This window comes from Cetorhinus maximus, chromosome 1, assembly GCF_964194155.1.
Source record: "Cetorhinus maximus chromosome 1, sCetMax3.hap1.1, whole genome shotgun sequence".
Classification (NCBI taxonomy): Eukaryota; Metazoa; Chordata; class Chondrichthyes; order Lamniformes; family Cetorhinidae; genus Cetorhinus; species Cetorhinus maximus.
In genome coordinates this window covers 4,553,118-4,575,358 of record NC_135879.1, presented here as the reverse complement: position 1 = coordinate 4,575,358, position 22,241 = coordinate 4,553,118, and the positions used below count along the sequence as shown (strand labels likewise).

Below are 22,241 nucleotides of genomic sequence, written 5' to 3'. Positions count from 1 at the left end.
ATGACCATCTCCAACAAGAGAATATCCAACCATCGCCCCTTGATGTTCAATGGCATTACCATCACTGAATCCCCTATCAACATCCTGGGGGTTACCATTGACCAGAAAATGTTAGCCATATAAATACTGTGGCTAGAAAAGCAGGTCAGAGGCTAGGAATCCTGTGACGAATAACTCACCTCCTGACTCCCCAAAGCCTGTCCACTTTCTACATGGCACAAGTCAGGAGTGTGATGGAATACTCCCCACTTGTCTGGATGAGTGCAGCTCCCACTCAGGAAGCTTGACACCGCCCGGGACAAAGCAGCCCACTTGATTGGCACCACATCCACAAATACTCACTCCCTCCCTCCACCACCAACGCACAGTAGCAGCATTGTGTACCATCTGCAAGATGCATTGCAGGAATTCACTAAGGCTCCTTCGACAGCACCTTCCAAGCCCATGACCACTACCATCTAGAACGACAAGGGCAGCAGATAGATGGGAATACCACCGCCTGGAAGTTCCCCTTCAAGTCACTCAGCATCCTGACTTGGAAATATATCGGCTGTTCCTTCACTGTCGCTGGGTCTAAATCCTGGAACTCCCTCCCTAACAGCACTGCGGGTGTACCTACACCACAGGGACTGCAGCGGTTCAAGAAGGCAGCTCAACACCACCTTCTCAAGGGCAACTAGGGATGGGCAATAAATGCTGGCCCAGCCAGATAAGCCCACATAATAATAATAATTAAAACAAAATGAAGATTATATCTGCCAGGGATAATGATTTGTGTGTCTTCAGGTGACTCAGCAGGCCAATCCTGGAACCACAGGTCATTGGGTAGAGAGGAGAAGAATTGAAAGAGTCGTCCTGAGCCAGGCTCCTGCTCGCTCTCTCTCTCTCTCTCTCTCCAGTGTTGTTGCTGCTTCCCCTGCAGCAGAGTTAATGCGGCTAGTTTCTGACTGTGTTTACAGCTTGTCTGATGAGGTGTGTCCACATGTCCCGGTTGATATATATACAAACAGACGGTGCGGATACCCCGAAGACTAACCTGTCATTTTATGCTTGCAGGTGCTGCCTGGCTTTGCTAATCCCACCATTCTGTAAAATAAGGCGCCTCTAACCTTCCCCCACCCTCCCTCCCTAAAAGTCTGCATTTTGTGAGGGGCGAACTTGACACCTCACGATACAGCAGCAGCAGAACCCAATTCCACACAGGCAGATAGACAGACTGAGACGGGAGCAGTGGCTGCAGGGTGGGCGCATGCGCAGTGGCAGCGCCCAGGCCTGGTCCTCCACCTTCCCGGCATCCCCGGGCTCTCCATCATGGCGGCTGACGGGGAGGCCGTGAGGCGCGTGTGTGAGACGGACGGTTGCGACAGGGAAGCGCGGCTGCAGTGTCCCACCTGCATCAAGCTCGGGATCCAGGGCTCCTTCTTCTGTTCGCAGGTACCGGGAGCCGGGGTTTCTGGTCAGAGAGGGTGGCGGGGGGAGGGAACCGGTCAGAGTCGCGGGGGATCTACTCGTGGGAGTGGGATCTGGTCAGAGGGGAAGGGGGATCAGGTCCGAGGGGGGGTGGCGGGGTTGGTGGATATGGTCAGAGTGATGGGGGTGGGGAGTGGGATCTGGCCAGTGGAGTTGGGGGGGGGGAGTGGGATCTAGTCAGGGGGGAGTGGGATCTAGTCAGGGGGGTGGGGAATCCGGTCAGAGGGTGAGGGGGGATCCGGCTAGAGAGGGTGGGGGTGGGATACAGCCAGTGGGGTTGGGGAGGTGGAATTCGGTCAGAGGTTGGGGGGTGGGTAGCATGCGGTCAGAGGAGTGGGTCCAGCGGGGTAGCATGCGGTCAGAGGAGTGGGTCCAGCGGGGTAGCATGCGGTCAGAGGAGTAGGTCCAGCGGGGTAGCATGCGGTCAGAGAGGTGGGCTGGTGAGTCGGGGAGGGATCCGGTCAGAGAGGCCGGGGGGGGGAGGATCCGTTCAGAATCCGAGGGGGGGATCCGGTCAGAGAGGCCAGGGGGTTGGTATCTGTTCAGACGGTCGGTCGGTGGAGGCACCCGGTCAGAGAGGCTGGGGGTGGGTGGCTCGCTTAGAGGGAGAGGACATGGGGTTGGGGTGGGGATCTGGTGATAGAGGCCGGGGCGGTGGGTCGTTGGGAGGGAATCTGATCAGAGAGACCGGGGGTGGGAGGGATCTGGTCAAAGCTCAGGGGTGGGTGGGGAAATCCAGTCAGATATGCCAGGGGCATCAAGTCAGAGGCCGGCTGAGGGTTTCACAACCCATCCTGGACCCTGCCTTTTCCTTCTTCCCCCCACTATTCAGACCCTCAAACCATCACTCCTCCCCCCCCTCCCCCCAACGCACAGACCTCTTCCCTTGCCCCTTACACACACTCTGACCCCCCCAACACTGAACCCATCATCCAGCCCCTAATTCCCACTGCACCTGTGTCCAGACCCCCCACACAGCCCTAAACCCCCACCCAGCAACGCACACACACCCTAACCTCCCCGCCTTGAACTCTCAAAGCCTCATCCTGACCCCAGCCCCGCAAGCCAACAGCTCCCTTTGTCTGATCCCCCAACTGCGCTCCAGCCCCCCATTCCCATCCTGAACTCTTCACCATCCCTGCCCTGTATCCTCCTACTCAACATCCTGGTGGGGAGTTACCATTGACCAGAAACTGAACTGGACTAGCCATATAAATACTATGGCTGTAAGGGCAGATCAGATGCTGGGAATTTTGTGACAAGTAACTCATTCCTGACTCCCCAAAGCTTTCCACATCTAGAAGGCACAAAAAACAAAAAATTGCTGGAAAAACTCAGCAGGTCTGACAGCGTCTGTGGAGAGAAAGACAGAGTTAACGTTTCGAGTCCGTATGACTTTTTATCAGAACTGATGAAGGGTTCTGATGAAAAGTCATATGGACTTGAAACGTTAACTCTGTCTTCCTCTCCACAGACGCTGTCAGACCTGCTGAGTTTTTCCAGCAATTTTTGTTTTTGTTTCAAATTTCCAGCATCCGCAGTATTTTGCTTTTATCTATAAGGCACAAGTCAGGAGTGTGATGGAATACTCTCCACTTGCTTGGATGAGTGTGGCTCCAACAACATTCAAGAAGCTCAACTGCACTCAGCACAAAGCAGCCTGTTTGATTGGCACCCCATCCACCACGTTCCATATTCACTCCCTCCACCACTGATGCACAGTAGCAGCGGTGCGTGCCATCTACAAGATAGACTGCAGCAACTCGTCAAGGGTCTTTTGACAGCACCTTCCAAACCCGCGACCTCTACCACCTAGAAGGACATGGGCAACGGATGCATGGGAACACCACCACCTGGATGTTCGCTTCTAAGCCACACACCATCCTGACTTGGAACTATATCGCATTCCTTCACTGTTGCTGGGTCAAAACCTGGAAATGCCTCCGAAAGACACTGTGGGTGTACCTACACCACATGGACTGCATGGTTGAAGAATGTGGCTCACCACCACTGTCTCAAAGCAACTAAGCATGAGCAACAAATACTGGCCTTCTCAGCGACTCTCACATCCCATGAGCAACTAAGAAAAGAAGAAACCTACTATGGACCCCAACTCTCCTAATCTACCCACATGCCCCACATCATCTGCACTCCCCATTTATAACACCTGGCACCAGAGCCCCTTCCACCTCCACTCTGCCACTTACTAATCACCTGTACATTGCCCCCCCACCCGCATCTCTCCATCTCCGTAATCATCTCTGACCTCCACCCACCCACACCATCCTCCCCTTTCTGTTTGTCCCCAGATGGATTTAAGGTAGTGATTTGCAGTGATCTAATTGAATGGCAGAGCAGACTCAAGGCTGACTGGCCTCTTCCTGTTTCTGCGTGCTCTGATAGTGAGATTTAACAGTTTATTTTACTGCAGGGTGACACAGCTTGAATTTGCCCTCATCTTCTTAGGGAAGATGGCACCATAGTGGTAACGTCACTGGGTTAGTAACCCAGAGGCTCAGGCTCAGGAGACATGAGTTCAAATCCCATCATGGCAGCTGGTGGAATTTTAAAAATTCAATTAATGAATAAGGAATTACAAGCTAGCTTCACTAATGGTGACCATGAAGCCATCATCGATTGTTGTAAAAAACCATTTGGTTCGCTAATGTCCTTTAGGAAAGGAAATCTGCCGTCCTTAGTTGTTCTGGCCTACATGTGACCCCAGACTCACAGCAATATGGTTGACTCTTAACTGCCCTCTGAAATGACCTAGCAAACCACTCAGTTCTAGGGCATTTAGCGAAGTGCAACAAATGCTGCCTTTGCCAGTGACACCCACCTTCCAAGAAAGAATTTTTAAAAATTAACATCCGCACTTGCACAATATCAGCAATATCTCTGACCTAGAACACGAGTTCAGGATCATTTTATTTTACTGATAAGAGTCACTAAAACCAGTTTCACTGTCACTATTGCTGCCCTGGCTCAGATCAGGTAATGCAAAACAGACCTCAGAATGCACAAAGGGTAGCATGTAAGCAGTTTTTTGATTTACAAGGTAGTTAATTGGTTAACATCAACAAAGCAGTGAGACTGAAGGCACCTTAAGCAAACTGTCAAGCAGTTGTTCTTTGTCTTTGGTGCATGTATTAAAGTGTTGGATTTTTAGTTATCTTGTGAACTCATACAGGTGATATGATGTGGATGAGCAGTTTGTGGGACTTGAAGGGATGCAGACCACGTACGTTGCTTGGTACTACAGTAAAATGTTTTCATCAGTAATATGTTACTGGGAAGTATATGAGAAACTTTGTTTTTGAGCTTGCAAATGTAGGAAAGTTAATTAATAGTCGTTTGGTAGTACAGAATTTGAGTATTGCTGAAAAAAGACATTTTGTCAAAGCTTTTCATCTTGCACTCATCAGGACAATCACAAAAATCACACCTTGGGGTGTTGATACCTCTTTGTCCTTTTGTGTATGACATCTTTTGGCAATCTCCACTGATCACTGGCCCTCTATCCAGCTCTACCTGTCCCACCCCACCCCCTTAAACCAGCTTATATTTCACCTCTCTTCTATTTTTTACTCAGTTCTGTTGAAGAGTCATACGGACTCAAAACGTTAACTATTCCTCTCCGCAAATGCTGTCAGATCTGCTGAGTTTTTCCAGCTATTTTTATTTTTGTTTTTGTTTTGGATTTCCTTCATCCGCAGTTTTTTGCTTTTATCTTAGATCAATAATTTTTGGTGGATTGCTAAATAATCCATGATAAAATCAATCTTCCTCCCTTGCTTTACGTACTGGGTTATAAAATAGTTGTTCACCAGTTGGAAGTTGTTTGTGTTTCTTCCTGCCCTTTTGGTTGTCCTTGATCTACTTTACTTCTGGAATATGGAAATTGATTCTTTGGAGACTACTTTCTTGTTTGCCTAAACAGTGCAGTATCTACTTTCCACCTTGAGTTGTTTGATAATAGTTGCCAATTCTCTTTTTCTGTTGCTTCAGCCATCTTCCTTCTGTGGATTTATACTATCAGTTATGCCACTGACTTGCTTAATAGTTTATCTTTACATTCTGTACTGTTACAGCTCCATTTCTTATTCAGTTTCTGGATGAGGCCAGTTTTGACAATGCCAGTGATATCAATATTTCCCTTGCTGCTTACACAAAGAAAGACTTGCATTTATATAGCGCTTTTATCAACCACCAGATGTCTCAAAGCACTTTACAGCCAATGACACATTTTGAAGTGTGGGCAAAAATCTGGCAGAAGGAATATAATGTAGGAAAATGTGAAGTTATTAACTTTGGCAGGAAGAATGAGAAAGCAGAGTATTATTAAATGGAGCATGACTGCAGAATTCTGAGGTGCAGAGGGATTTAGTTGTTCTAGTGCATGAGTCACAAAAAGTTAGTATGCAGGTACAGCAAGTAATTAGGAAGGCTACTGGAATGCTATCCTTTATTACAAGAGGAATTGAACATAAAAATAAGGATGTTATGCTTCAGTTGTACAGGGTGAGACCACATCTCGAATACTGTGTGCAGTTTTGGCCTCCTTATTGAAGGAAGGATATAAATGCATTGGAGGCAGTTCAGAGGAAGTTTACTAGATTGATATTTGGAATGAGTGGGTTGTCTAATGACGAAAGGTTGGACAGACTGGGCTTGTTTCCGCTGGAGTTTAGAAGACTTGATATATACTTGATTGAAGTATATAAGATCCTGAACAGTCTCAATGAGGTGGACATGGGAAGGATGTTTCCTCTTGTGGGTGAGTCCAGAATTAGGAGGGAACGTTTTAAAATTAGGAGTTGCCCTTATAGGGCAGAGATGAGGATTTTTTTCCCTGAGGGTTGTGTGACTTTGGAACTCTGCCTCAGAAGGTGGTGGAAGGTGGGATCATTAAATGTTTTAAAGGCGGAGGTAGATAGATTCTTGTTAGGCAAGGGAATCAAATGTTATCGGAGGGGTAGCTGAGAATGTGGAATTTGAAACAAACAGATCAGCTATGATCTTATTGAATGGTGGAGCAGGCTCAAGGGGCCAAATGGCATACTTCTGCTCCCATTTCATTTCTTCTTCAGTCACTGTTGTAATTAAGGAAACATGAATGGATATAAAAAAAAACTCCTGTCCGTCTATCTCTTCCAGTTGCTACTGTATTTGAATTGCCTTGTGAATGTCAGAATTTGCTGCCAATGAGCCGGTGGCAACCAAGATGTAAATTTCCTTTTTGGCAGTTGATAATTGATAATCATTGACAGCCAAAATGATAATGAAAGTTGAGATCTGAATGAATATTTATATAAATGATCACATTTTAGTTGTAATGTGTAAGGAATAGCACCAACATTAGTTTGGGTTTTATAATTGGCAGAATAAGTAAATTATCATAGACTCATTATGCACAGAAGAGGCCATTCAACCCATCGAGTTTGTGCCTGCTCTCTATAGAACAGTTCAGTCGGTCCCATTCCCCAACTCGTTCCCATAGCCCTGCAAGTTTACTTCCTTCAAGTGCCCAGCCAATTTCCTTTTGAAATCATTCATCGTCCCCACTTCCACCCTCTCGTGGGCAGAGATTTCCTGATCACTGTGAATCCAAGCACTGTTAGAGATCAATATTGAACAAATCTTCCGAATGGTTTGGGTAAGCTGAATCAGTATCAGTTATTAGTATTTGCAATGGCAGTACTATGTTACATTGATTAATGTTATTAAAAGATGATACTTGACTAGTGGCTTGTTTGGGGTGGTCAGTTCTGGGGAATTGTAGAAAAATAGAGATTAAAATTGGATTCTTTTCTGACTAGAAAGATGAAATCAAATCTTCATTGGTCCAACTGGAGACCTTACTGGAAGAAATAGTTTGTGGCACAGGGTAATTAGGTGATGCTCAAGCGAGTGTTGCAATTTAGGGATAACGCAACAATGAATGGATAGATACCTTAGTATCTGAAGAGAAAATCTGAAGAGAGATTTGCAGAGCTATGGGAAAATGGCAAAGGAGTGGGACCAGATGAGTTGCTCTCACAGAGAGCTGGCACAGACATGATGGGCCAAATGGCGGCCTTCTGTGTTGTGAGTATTTTATGATTCTAGGGTAAGCATCACCTGTCATGAGAAAACTAGCAAAAAACTGTTGACCATTGAAGACCATACAGCAATATATAGGGAAAGAAATACTATTGGAAACAGTAATAACATAATGTAGAAAGTAAAAAGGATGAGGAAATCAGAGGGTTCTGGTCATGAATTGGGAAACCAGTTCTGTTCTGGAGGTAACTGTGGTGCACCTACATGATGGGGGTCTCAGTCGCACAGATTAGGAAAGATTCCAGGTTTGATACCTGATCTCGACTATACTAGCTATCTAAATAGTGTCAGGCGATGGCTCAGTGGTAGCATTCTCTAACTCAAGTTGTGAGTTCAGGTTCCACTCCACAGACTTGAGCACAAAACATCAGTTCTGATGGAAGTTCATCAACCTGAAACATGAATTCTCTTTCTCTCTCCACAGAAGCTGCCTGTCCTGCTGAGTATTTCCAACATTTTCTGTTTTTATTTCAGGTTTCCAGCACTTGCAGTATTTTGCTTTTTGAGTTATCCACAGTGTTCTGACCAAGATTTATCCCTCAACCATTAGCACTAACACAGGCTTTCTGATCATTGTGATACTCCTTTTTTTTGGGATCATGCTCTGGGCAAATTGGCTGCCATATGTCCTATATTACAACAGTGACTACATTTCAAAAAAGTACTTCAATGGCTGCAAAGCAATAAGGGACATCTTGAGCTTGTGAACAGCAGTCAGGTTTCTTGCTGGTGGTTGCTGTCCTGTTCAGCGATTCCTGCTGGAAAAGATGGGTGTGGGCATGTTGAGCGAAGACTCGCTCAGGTTTGGTTATGGTGCTCCCTATGATTGAACAGTCACATCGGGGCATGCACAGGAAGATTCACTGCATCAGCAATGTACAGGAGGGCTCCTGGCACCCATAGAACACTAATTTGGCACAATTCCATGCTGTAGAAAATACACTTTTGAAGGGAGAGGATAATTACAGAAGAAAATGGAAAGGATTGTAGTGCCAAGAGATTAATATAAGCTTTACAAAAATTGCTGTTTATGTGAAATATAATGTGATATTATAGTGCTGCTTTAAATAGTTAAAAATGCAAATGTTCCTCACCCCTCACATTCTAAAACTTCAGCCATGTTTACGTATTTAGCATTTTAAACCGAGCTTCTCTTTTGATAACTCAAAAGCTCCAGACTAGTTGTCTTCAGTTCAATTAAATCCCCCTCCCCCCACACATACACACAGAGAAACTAATCCAAACCCCATTATTAACCCACTTTTACAATAAATCACAATAATATGAAAATTATTTTATTTTCATGATGCATTGCAGAAAAGTTGTGACATATCATGCAGTGAATTACATTGGGGCCATGATGTGTAAAAGATTATGGCATTTGCTGCATTGTTGTGTGAAATATCTGGAGATAAACTGGAATTTTTAATCTTTCAGTGTGTTTTTGAAATATAGTTAAAGCCTTCAATGTGTCCATTGTCACCGAGTACATTTTGTCTGTTTGTTTAGTCCAGTCAAGCTGAAGTGAACTTTTGTCACTTTGTCAACTATGTTTTATGAAAGAAAGGCAACTTTAAACAAACTTCTCTTTTTGTTCTTGGAGCTGCTGTGGGTTAATGAAATGGTCAGTGAAATAAGCACTGGATAATTTTAAACTTGAGTGGGAAGGATATTAGACAAGAGTGGCCCAATGTGTTTTAAGGGGAGTTTTGAAACTGGGAGAAGTGTAGTATGGTGAAGGAGGCTTCGGAAGGGAACTGGAGGGAGGGGGGAGATGACTGCTTTCTCTGTGAAAGTAGAGCAAGGGGGCAATACCTCATACTGTAGTTCAAAAGTGTAAGAACAGAGGGTGCAGAAAGGCTGGAGGGGATGGGATATGCTGTATAACCGTGGAGGTGTTTGAAGATGAGGATTTTGATACCAGTGACAGAGATATGAATAACCAATGGTGACCAGCAGGGATAGGAAAGATGGGTGAACAGCGTTTTCTGATTCCTAGGATGTGCGCAGTGACATTCTGGATGAACTGAAGTTTATCAATTCAAAAAATATATCATTCTACCTACGACATGTTGGATGATTGCACTGCTCAGTGTATTTCGGAGACGCGTGGAGCAGAATGGTCTAGGTTCAATTCTGGGTTTTTTGATGAACAGAATGGCAGTGGGGCATTTGCACCATTTGGTCACCCTTGAAAAGGGTGAGGGGGTAAGAAATAAAAATCAACCAAGGTCTTGCTCCTGATTGCAGCCACTTACCCACTGAGACATGGAGGAGCTCAAACATTTGATTCAGGATGCTTCTCTAAATTTAAATGCAATATTTGGGAGCTCCGAGGTATTGTTTTGTGATCCTTCATGAGTGATGAGTAAGTACAGTGGCTACTGGAAAGGTTTTTCAACTGTGAAGGCCATCACATTAAAGCTCAATTCTGTTTATAAGTCAGCAGGTGTGGACTTTGGTATCAAGAATCACTAGAGGGCAATGATCAGGAACAGACATCCAAGCTGATTTTTAAAAAATATATCTTATATAAACCCAGAGGCACCACATCTAATTGTGGTGATTCAAAAAGATGTTTGCATCATTGAACTGGGCAGGGATCAAATTTTGAGCCTTCTGGTTTTTAATGGCTTACTTAGAAAGGAGAAAGAAATGTGTGTAACAGATTTAGCAGCTTTCACAACCTCAGCATATCCCAAGGTGCTCATAACCAATGGAGCACTTTTAAAGCACAGTCACTGTGTAGGAAACACCCCACATACAGAAATGTGATAATGACCAGCTAATCCTTTTTTTGTGATGGAGGTTGCAGCATAAATATTGTCCCAGGGCACTAGGGAGAATTTCCCTGATCTTCATCCACCTTACAAGGTAGACTCAGTTTAACATCTCTTCGAAAGATGGCATTTCCTCGGTACTACACTGAAATGTCAGCCTTTAGTATGGGCTCATTTCCAGGAGTGGGACTCTAAACCATGACCTTCTGAATCAGATGAGAAGGTGCTTTCAGTAAGCCAAGGCTGACAGCAAGCAATATTAATAAATTTGAAAAAATGAAGTTGGTGCAAACAGTCTTAAGCCGTTTATTTGAAAATTACTCCAAATTGATCAGTTAACCATATCGGGTCGACCTGCGTGCCACAGAGTTGTAGTCCATTCTCAAGTCAACTTTGCTTAATTTAGATAATCTGATAATACGAAAATAAAATTAGCACTAAATTCCCATTTTGCTGACATTTATGTTGGTTGGTTTAAATTATTGGGTAATGCAGTTTCTTAATATGAAAAGAAGACTTCTAATTGTGAGAAGTAGACTTATTTGCATTTCCTCGCTGAGTCAATATTCAGTGCAGTTCTAGAATTAATATGAAGTCTCTCTTATATGTATTGGCCTCTTACCTGGACATAGCTGTTTTCTGAATTGTCTGGTTGTTCTATATAATGCCAGCAAATTTTTTTTAAAATACATAAATACAGCTTCACTGTATATCAATGTGAATTCATAAATAAATGCATATTTTGACAGCTTTGTTCCTGTTCACGATTCAAACCTATTTGAAAGTTTAGGATTATGTTTGTCAAAATAAAGTCTTTTGCTCTTTGCTACAGTTGAAAATCTGTTTTAACATCAGAGAATGCAATTTAGCACTTAACCACTGCTGCCAAGCAATTGCCAGTGCTAATATTGTAAGAAATGTGATCAGCTATGATGCATTTGTCGACATCAATCTTCAATGTTTAAAAACTGAAGCTCAATTCTAAAATTACTTTGAGTCTTTGTGCCTTACTAATGAACCGAAATGTTAATGATTCTGCAGTCCTTGCATAAACGTTGTGGTCAGAGTAATTTGCTGTAAAGCTGGTGGGGTAATCGGTTCATTGGTGGGTCAGTGAATAAACTGTATGATGATGCAAAATCCTGTGGCATGATATGATTTCAGCAGTGGAGAGTGCAGTGATTTATAGGAGACACCTGTTAGCTACATCATTAAAAATACCAGTGATGACATTTGAACTAAGTGTCCTCATGCAGGGGAAAGGAAAGCTGCTTAGCTTGCAAAATTCTTAATGAATCTGTTAGTGTTTATTGTTCACATAATAAAGACATCAAGTGGAATTAATATTTTATTAAAGCAACATGGCACTTAAAAACCATGCTATAATTGCAGGTGCTCCAACTGGAGTTTGTTCAGTATGTTGCTATATATGGGCATTGCTCTCTCCCCCCCCCCCACCCCTTACCTCCCCCAACATGATCTGATAGTTATATCTTTTTGGTAGTCTGTCCTTAGAGTTGTCCAATCTGAAAAATTACTCTTGAGTAATCTTTAATATTAAACATAATTTTGGGAAAAGCTGCCTTCTGTTCAGATCTTAGAATGGTGCACACTGACCAGTTATTAAGCTAAGGCATCAATATATGAAATGGTCATTAGAGTTTTCAGATGAGGAACACCATTGGAACTGTATTTTAAGAGGGAACGAGGAAATGCATATTCATTCTAAAAATCATAATTTTTGAGGTAAAGTGAAATTCTTTTACATGCAATGAAACAGGTTGATCAGAGCTGCTTAGAATCAAATTTGTAATTGGCAATGAACGGCTGAAACACTGAATTTGGAAATTGATTCATTCTTGCAAAGATTTGGCTGTAAAATTTGATTTGCATCATAGCCTGGGAAATAAGCCTGTGAGTTACTAATCTACACTACATCTTGTGATAATGTTATGACATTGGGGTGCTACTGTTTACTTTGCATTTCAAAATGTAATTGTAGTATAGGCACACACACTTATGTAAAACATATATTTGGACTTTTTCGCTTCTGTTTATATATTAAATGACTTTTCTTTTGTCAAACCTACCTTTTTGCAGGAATGCTTCAAAGGAAGTTGGGCAACTCATAAGCTTCTCCATAAGAAAGCCAGTAAGTACTTTGTGGGGGGCTGTGGCCATAGGCATTCATGTATCTGCCACGACTCAGTGGGTAACACTTACACCTCTAAATCAAAAGATTGTGGGTTCAAACCCCACTCCAGAGACTTGAGCACAATAGTTAGACTGACATTCCAGTGCAGTACTGAGGGAGCATTGCATTGTCAGAAGTGCTGTCTTTTGAATGAGATGTTAAACTGAGGCCTGTCTGCTTTCGCAGGTAATGTAAAACATCCATGGCACTATTTCAGACAAGGATAGAGGAGTTCTCCTTGGTATCCTAGGACTGATATTTATTCCTTAATCAACATCACAAAAAAATAGATCATCTGGTCATTATGTCATTGTTTGTGGGAGCTTGCTGTGCACAAATTGGCTGTTATGCTTCTTACATTACCACCGTGACTACATTTCAGAAGTACTGAAACACAGTGTGACATATTGTCATGAAAGATGCTGTATAAATGAGTTTTTCTTATTCTACTGGAACATGGTTAAAGGATAAAGCTTCATAGTTTTGACTACTGTATGCGCTTATTGATTAAAAACCACATCCATTACATATCTTATGACAGTTGTACTTTTTACTATGTAAGCATTTGTCACATTTGCGTCAGTTGATGCACGTTTTCTTAGCAGCAATAAATCAGACCTGAGTAAGTACAGAACGTACAAATGCAAAGTGAGAAAAGTAGGTAGATGGGCCTCCAACAAGGACTTGTTGGGAAAGAACAAATCAAGCAATGTCAGGATGTCCCAAAGCACTTTACAGCAAGTGAAGTACAGTGTTGTAATGCTGCCTCTCAGTAAGCTGTTGCAAATTGCAAAGTGATGAATGGCCAGATAACTTTTTTTGTGTGATGTTGGTTGAAGGATAAATATTGGTCCCAGTACACCAAAGAGAATCTTGCAAATAGTGGCCGTGGGATTATACATTCTCCTGAGAGGGCAGACAGGGCCTCGGTTTAAAACCTTAGCTGAAAGATGGCACCTCTCACAGTGCCGCATTTCCCTCTGTACTGCACTGGTGTGTCAGCCTAGATTTTGTGCTCTGGAGCAGCCTTGAACCCACAACCTTATGACTGGGAAGCGACTGTGTTACCCACTGAGCTCCAGCTGGCACCTAACAGGTGAAGCGGCAATTCCCCTGTTAATTGCTAACATGCAGTACGCAATCTGGGTGCTCAGCAAGAAGGTTGTACCCATTTCACTTACAAAAAATTAGCAGTCAGTTGGACTGTTTTTGAGACTTGGTAGTCCCCCTGTTCCTTTTGCCTTTTGTGAAATCTGTCTGGGCAGCCTTGGTATATTTCCACAGGCCTCCAATTCACCAGTAATTGGAAATCTAAGATAGGCCATGGATGGTTATTGTGGCAAATGGAAACATCGCCACACTGATGCAGTTAGGGATGCTCCAATGAAATAGGGACTGAGGCACATTTTTGGGGCAGAACGGCAGGAATTTTATTAACTCTGCACACAGCTATGCTACCCATGATGTGTGAAGTGCGTTATTCTCCGGCACTATTAACCTTTCTCATCTTGAAGCAGAAAACAACTTGAAGACAGTTTTGCCTTTGTGTAACAGGCGATAGAGAACATAGAGCTGGGAAGGACAATTTTAGTTCAGCTGGCTGCCCCCAGGTTTCATAAGCATAATAGATGGGTCCCTACCTACATCTAGCAGCATCTGTGGAGAATTCCTGAAACATTAACTCTTGTTTCTCTCTCCACAGTTGCTGCCTGACCTGCTGAGAATTTCTAGCATTTTCTGTTTTTATTTCAGATTTCCAGCATCAGCAGTATTGACTACTATATTCCTGATGTTTTTTTTCCCACAACCTCCCTGGTTAGCCCATTCCAAGCAGTCACCAGTTTCACTATGTGAAATAGTCTGATCTGTCTATTTACTCTTTCTCCTCTGAGCTTTGTCCACTGCTGCCTTATCATTTTTGGAAAATTTTAAGGATCGACTTGTGACAAGTTTAAAGATCTTGAATGCTCAAAGGTCCTTTCTCGGACATCCCTCCTCTCATGTAACCAGACTCGGCTTCTGTAGTGCTTCATTAAGGGTGACGTATATATCAGATAGACAGCACAAGAAACCTCCCTTTTCTCTATCTTCACAACACTGACGGGCTAAGCATCAGGATAATAGAGACCATGTTTGGGCCAGCAATTCGGTGCTTTAAACCACCACGACAAAGGTGCAACAGCTGGTACTTGTGTTTACTAAAACTTATGATTTTGTAAAAGAGACGACTTTTACAATTAAGCAAAGAGTAAAACTGGTATGAAAAATGATTCTGAAAAACTGTATTGCAGGTCAGTGAACTAAATTACAATTTTCCACTACAGAAAATGAAAAGTCCAAAGAAGAATCCTCCAAATCTGAGAAAGATGAAATCAATACGGATCCCTGGCCCGGCTATCGATACACGGGCAAACTGAGGCCGCACTATCCATTGGTATGTTGCATACCGTTTATGAATTCTTATAATACAAGATAAAAGAAATTATTGCAAAATACTTTGGATACTGGAGATCTGAAATGAAAACAGACAGTGCTGATAAGCCTCAGCCGATCTGGGAGCATCTGTGGAAAGAGAAACAGAGTTATATTGGACTCAGATTGTTAACTCTGTTTCTCTCTACACAGTTGCATTCAGACCTGCTGAGTTTTTCCAGCACTTTCTGTTTTTAATTATGAAAGAAATGATTGTTAGGTATTTATCCTTTTTGGTAAAGTGGATGATGATGCTCAAGGTGTTGTCTGTTTGGAATTTGTCAGACTTTTGTTACACTTTTGTGTTGTGTTAAAGTTGTGTCTTTGGTGGGCAGAGAGGAAGGAAGGGAGGGATTTTTTTAAAAGATATATAGTTTACAGTGGGTTTGTAACTCCATTTCTGCCTGTAAGGAACAGAAGTAAGCCATTCAGCCGCACAGGCCTATGCCAGGCTGATCTGTATCATGACTCCATCAAATAGTTCTGTAACCCTTAATACCCTCGCTGGACAAAAATCTAAAAATCTCAATTTTGAAATTTTCATTTGACCCCCAGACTATTGGATTTTTTGGAGGAGAGTTCCAGATTTCCACTATCCTTTGTGTGAAGAAGTGCTTCCTGACAACCCCCTATTTATGGTTTAGCTCCAATTTTAAGGCTACATACCCTTGTTTTAGATTCCCCCCACCATAGGAACAGGAGTAGGCCATTCAGCCTGTTGAGCCTGCTCCGCTATTCAATTAGATCATGGTTGATCTTCTATCTCAACACCACTTTCCCGCATTATCTCCTAATCCCATGGTGTCATTAGTCTCCAGAAATCTATCGATTTCTGTCATGAAAATGCTCAAATGATTGATCTTCTATAGCCCTCTGGGGTAGAGAATTCCAAAGATTCACCATCCTGAGTGAAGAAATTCCTCCTCATCTCAGTCTTAAATGGCCTACCCCTTATCCTGAAGTTATGTCCCCTGGTTTTAGACTCACCAGCCAGGGGAAACATCTTATCTACATCCACCCTGTCATTCCCTGTAAGAATTTTGTAAGTTTCAATGAAACCACCCCTCATTCTTCTAGAGAAAACTCTAGGGACTACAAACCCAGTGTCCCCAATCTCTTCTCATAAAACAATCCCACCATTCCAGGGATTAATCTCATCTATGGCAAGTATATCCCTCCTTGGATAAGAAGACCAAAACCATATACAGATGAGGTCTCACCAAGGCTCTATACAACTGCAGCAAGGCATATTTACATCTGTACTCAAATCCCCTTGCAATGAAGGCCAACAAACCATTTGCCTTCCTAATTGCTTGCTGCATCTGCATGCTAACTTTTAGTGACTCATGAACAAGGACACGAAGGTCCCTTTGGACTCCCGCAATTCCCAACCGCTCACCATTTAAGAAATATTCTGCTTTTTCTACCAAAGCAGCGATCATAACACGATTGAATTTTACATTCTGTTTGAGGGAGAGAAGAGTGCATTGAAGACTAGTATTTTAAACTTAAATAAGGCCAATTATGAGGGCATGGAAGCAGAGCTAGCTAAAGTGAACTGACAAATGAGGGTAAGGGATAGGTCAATAGAGATATAATGGCCGACATTTAAAAGGATGTTCCTGAATACAGAGTAAATACGTTTCAGTGAGAAAGAAGAAATCCAAGGGGAGGACTCACCATCCGTGGTAAACTAAAAAAGTTAAAGACAGTATCAAACTTAAAGAAAAAGCATAGAATTGCGCAAAGAAGTTTGGTAGATTAGAAGATTGGACAGAATATAAAGAACAGTAAAGAATGACAAAAAGATTAAAAAGAAGTGATAAATTAGAATACGAGAGAAAGCTAGCTAGAAATATAAAGACGGATAATAAGAGTTTCTATAGATATTTAAATAAGAAAAGAATTAACAAAGTGAGCATTGTTCTTATAGAAAGTGCATCTGGGGAATTGATAATGGAAAGTAGGACGATGGCAGATGAATTGAACAGGTATTTTGCACCGGTCTTCGCTACAGAGGATCCAAGTAACATCCCAGAAATAGCTGTAAATCAGGAAATGGAAGGGAGGGAGAAACTCATAAAAATTACAATCACCAGGGAAGTGGTGTTGAGCAAATTATTGGGGCTGCAGGCTGACAAATCCCCACGTCTGGATGGACATCATCCTCGGATCTTGAAAGAAGTGGCTAGTGAGATAGTTGATGCGTTGGTTTTAATTTTCTGAAGTTTCCTAGGTTCAGGGAAGGTTCTATTAAATTTGAAAATAGTAAATGTAACTCCTTTATTCAAAAAGGGAGGGAGACAGAAAGCAGGAAACTACTGGCCAGTTAGCCTGACATCTGTCATAGGGAAAATGTTAGAATCTATTATTAAAGATGCTATAGCAGGGCACTTCGAAAATTCAAGGCAATCAGGCAGAATCAACATGGTTTCGTGAAAGGGCAATCATGTTTAAGCAATTTATTGGCGTTCTTTGAACGAATCACGTATGCTGTGGATAAAGGAGAACCAGTGGATGTACTGTACTTAGAGAAGACATTTGATAAGGTGCCACATCAAAGGTTATTGCGGAAAATAAAATCTCATGGTGTAGGATATTGGCATGGATAGAAGATTGGCTAGCTAACAGGAAACAGAGTTGGCAAAAATGGGACTTTTTCTGGTTGGCAGGATGTAACGAGTGGTGTACCACAGGGATTAGTGCTAGGGCCTCAACTTTTTACAATTTATATGTGACTTTGATGAAGGACCGAAGGTATGGTGTCGAAGCTATGTGCTGACGACACAAAGGTAAGTTGGAAAGTAAGTTGTGAAAGGACACAAGGAGGCTACAAAGGGACATAGATAGGTTAAGTGAGTGGGAAAAGATCTGGCAAATGGAGTATAATGTGAAATTGTCCATTTTGGCAGGAAGAATAAAAAATAAACTTATTATCTAAATGGTGAGAGATTGCAGAGCTGAGGGATTGCAGTGGGATCGGGTGTCCCAGTGCATGAATCACAAAAGGCTAGTTTGCAGGTACAGCAAGTAAGTAGGAAAGCTAATAGAATGTTATTGTTTATTGTGAGGGGAATTGATTAGAAAAGTAGCAAGGTTATACTTCATTTGTATAGGGCGCTGGTGAGACTACATCTGGAGTATTGTGTACAATATTGGTCTCCTTATTTAAGGAAAGATGAAAATGCGTTGAAGCGGTTCAGAGATGGTTAGCTAGACTAATACCAGGAATGAGTGGGTTGTCTTATGAGGGAAGTTTGGACAGGTTAGGCTTTAAGCTAAATTTAGAAGAGTAAGAGGCGACTTGATTGAAACCTTTAAGATCCTGAGGGGTCTGACAGAGTGGATGTGGAGTGGATGTTTCCTCTTGTGGGAGAATCTTGAACTAGGGGTCACTGTTTAAAAATAAGTGACCTCTTATTTAGGACGGGTAAGGAGAAATTTTTCCTCTGAGGTTCATGAGTCTTTAGAACTGCCTTCTTCAGAAGGCAGTGGGAGCAGAGTCTTTGAATATTTTTAAGGCAGAGCCGGATAGATCCTTAACAAGGGGGTGAAAGGTTATTGGGGCTGAGTAGGAATGTGGGGTTGAGGTTACAACCAGATCAGCCATGATCTTATTGAATGGTGGAGCAGGCTCAAAGGAACAATTGGCCTACTCCTGCTCCTATTTCATATGTTTGCATGTGTATTCGTATGTTTACACTTATTCACATTATATCCCATCTGCCATGTTCTAGCCCATTCACTTAGCCTATCCAAGTCCTCTTGAAGCCTCCTTGCATCCTCATCACAACTTAGTTTCCACACAGTTTGGTGTCATCAGCAAATTTAGAGATATTACAATTGGTTCCCACATCAAAATCATTTATATAGATTGTGAACAACTGTGGACCTAGCACTGATCCTTGCGATACCCCACAAGTAACAGCCTGCCACCCTGAGAATGATCCATTTATTCCTGATCTCTGCTTTCTATCTGTTAACCAATTCTCAGTCCATACTAGTATATTTCCCCCAATCCCATGCACTCTAATTTTATCTACTAACTTCCTGTGTGGGACCTTATCAAGAGCTTTCTGAAAACCCAAATACACCACATCCACTAGTTCTCTTTTATCAATGCTACAAGTAATAACCTCAAAAAACTTCAACAAGTTTGTCAAACATGATTTCCCTTTCATAAGTGCATGTTGACTCTGCCCAATTTTACCATTTTTAATAAGTGTCCCGTTATCATATCCTTTATAATAAATTCTAACATTTTCCCTACTACTGATGTCAAACTAACAGGTCTGTTGTTCCAATCGGGGTGGGAAGAGTATGCAGTTTATCTAGCCGCAATACTCCGCAGGTCGTACCATTAGTTTAAAAGTTCAATTCACTCACCAAAATGTCTGATTATTTACCTTCGCTACTGTTAGACCCAGAATAAAAGAGACTTAAACCAGGCTTCTTTCAATAAACTCAGAATGGTTGATTTATTATAAAATGAAACTTCTCATTTTTTAAAACAAGTTGCAAGAACTGGTTACCACACAATTGTGCTCTGGAAGTATAAGATAACTATCTATCCCTTTTTAAAAATACCCCAGCACACAAACAAACACACACACACAAACAAATAGAGGACAGATAGGATCTCTCTGCAGAGATGGGCTTTAGAGGATAGATGTTATAAAATAAAGGATAAAGTTCGCAGGTTTTTGACGCTGTTGATCTGGAGCTTCCTTGTGTGAAGATGGGCCGCTGGTCATGGTAGATGTCTGGAGGTTCTCACCAACGGAGCTTCGGTGTGGTGGAGAATATAGTTGGGTCAATGCCAACTAGCGCCTCAAGTTTCCAAAAACCAGACAAGTTCCACTGAGCTGAGCATTCTTAGCTGGACACTGACAACCACTTTATTTCAGACAAGGCAAGGCAAGAAGGCGAGCTGGGTAGCTTTTACTTTCTCAGTTCAGTCCAAAAACACAAGTCCAAAACTTAAAGCTCACCTCTTTCAGGTGATTTCCAGTAACTCACTAGCTTTTTGCCTTTCAACCATTTTTTCTTTCCATCAATTAATGTAATTGCAATGCAAACAAGCATACAGCTCTTCCCACCCCCCTCAAATACCATGCTGATGAGGTGATTTCTTGGAAAAGGCATGCTTGTTGACAGTTCCAATGTGAACTTATGACCTTTTTAAAAAAAACTCCAGGTCAGCATCCAAAGGTCCAAATAATGCAACGTCCTTCCAAATTTTAAAAGAAAAATCCAGTGCATGAAGATATGGTTTTCCCAACACTGTCGTTCTCCATTCTCCCTCTTCCTCCATTCTTAAATAGTGTGTTTACATTTGCTACTTTCCAGTCTACAGGAACCTTTGCAGAATCTATAGAATTTTGAAAGATATCACCAATGCATCCACTATCTCTCTAGCAACACCCTGGGATGAAGCTCACCTGGTCCAGGGGATTTATCAACCTTCAATTCAGTTAACTTTTCAAGTACTACCTCTTTACTAATACAATTCTTTTAGTTCCTCAGTTTCACAAGCCCCTTGGTCGCCTAGTATTTCTGGGAGATTTTCTGTATCATCTTCAGTGAAGACAGACGCAAAGTAACTTTAGTTTCTCCGCCGTTTCCCTGTTCTCCACTATAAATTTCCTGTCCCCACATTTGTCCTTGCTAATCTTTTCCTTTTCACATAACTAAAGAAGCTTTTACAGTCTGCCTTTATGTACCTTGGCGATTTGCATTGATATTCTCATTTCCCTTAATCAGTTTCTTGTTCCTCATTTGCTGGGTTCTAAATTGCTCCCAATCCTCAGGCTTACCACTTTTTCTTGCACCCTTATAACCCACTTCCTTTGACCTAATGCAATCTTTAACTTCTTTCATTAACCACGGTTGATTTAGCTTTCTCTTTAGGTGTTTGTGCCTTAGAGGAATATATATCTGTTGTAGAATGTGTAGTATTTCTCTAGATATTGCCTGTCTACCATCAAATCTTTCAGTGTATTTTCCCAATCCACCATAGCCAACTTTTTCCTCATACCATCATAATTTCCTTTCTTCAGACTTAAGACCTTAGTTTCAGAATGAACTATATCACATTCAAACTTAATGCAAAATTCTTTCACATTATGATCACTATTTCCCAAAGGCTTCTTTACAGCAAGGTTATTAATTAGCCCTTTCTCATTATACAACAATAAATCCAAAATAACCCGATCCCTAATTGGCTCCTTAATGTACTGCTCCAGAAACCCATCTCGTACACACTCCAGGAATTCCTCCTCCAGAACATTAGTGCTGATTTGGTTAAACCAGTCAATGTGTAAATTGAAGTCACCCATTATTACTGTATTACCCACGTTACGTGCATCTCTAATTTCCTGATTTATACCATGCCCAATGTTAGCACTATCGCTTAGTGGCCTATAAACAGCTCCCACCAATATTTGCCCCTTGCTGTTTCTTGGCTCCACCCAAACTGATTCTACATCTTGATCCTTTGTTCTAAGATCCTCTCTTACTAATGTACTGATCTCGTCCCTTATCAAGAATGCTACCCCACCCCCTTTTCCTTTTTGCCTGTACCTCCTAAATGCTGAATACCCTTCGATATTCATTTCCCAATCTTGGTCACCCTGTGGCCATGTCTCTGTAATGGCAATTTGTGCATTCAAATCATCAACCTTTTTGCAAATGAAACGTGCTTTCAGATAGAGTGCCCTTAAATCTGCTTTTTAAAAATTATTCTCTATTCTGATCTGATATGATGCTTCGTCTGGCTTCTGTTTTTGCTTTCTACTTTTCTACTTCCTTTTATCAGTTTTGCTTCACTCAAATCCGAGCTCCCTCTCAGGTTCCCACCCCTCTGCCAAGCTAGTTTAAGCCTTCCCCAACTGCACCAGTGAATTTCCCTCTGAAGATGTTGCTCCTGGTCCTGCTAAGATGCAGCCCATCTTGATCAGGTCCCACCTGCCCCAGAACTGGTCCCAATGCCTCAGAAATCTGATTCCCTCCCTCCTAACCAGTTCTCCAGCCACGTGTTCAATTGCTCAGTTCTCCTATTTTTGTGCTCACCAGCACGTGGGACTGGAAGTAATCCTGAGATTACTGAATTTGAGATCCTGCTTTTCAGTCTCCTTCCTAGCTCTCTGAAATCTGCTTTCAGGACTTCAACCCCCTTCGTACCTAAGTGGATCGCAACCTCTGGCTGTTGACCCTTCCCCAGA

General features: G+C 42.2%; 1 protein-coding gene and 1 long non-coding RNA gene across 3 annotated transcripts in view; both read left to right on the top strand.

Moving 5' to 3' along the window:
• Positions 1-22,241, top strand: part of LOC144698535 (uncharacterized) — a 143,247-nt gene that overhangs the window by 98,081 nt on the left and 22,925 nt on the right. The gene's annotated exons all lie outside the window — the stretch shown is intronic.
• The window catches only part of metap1 (methionyl aminopeptidase 1), a 40,233-nt gene continuing 19,293 nt past the window's right edge, over positions 1,302-22,241 (top strand). For both annotated transcript variants that reach the window (XR_013580430.1, XM_078569796.1), the window contains exons 1-3: positions 1,302-1,434; positions 12,453-12,504; positions 14,871-14,980. Coding sequence is in view for 1 of the 2 variants with exons in the window: in XM_078569796.1 (XP_078425922.1) it covers positions 1,312-1,434; positions 12,453-12,504; positions 14,871-14,980 (285 nt within the window). In the remaining variant the exon portion in view is untranslated. The remainder of the gene's footprint in view (positions 1,435-12,452; positions 12,505-14,870; positions 14,981-22,241) is intronic.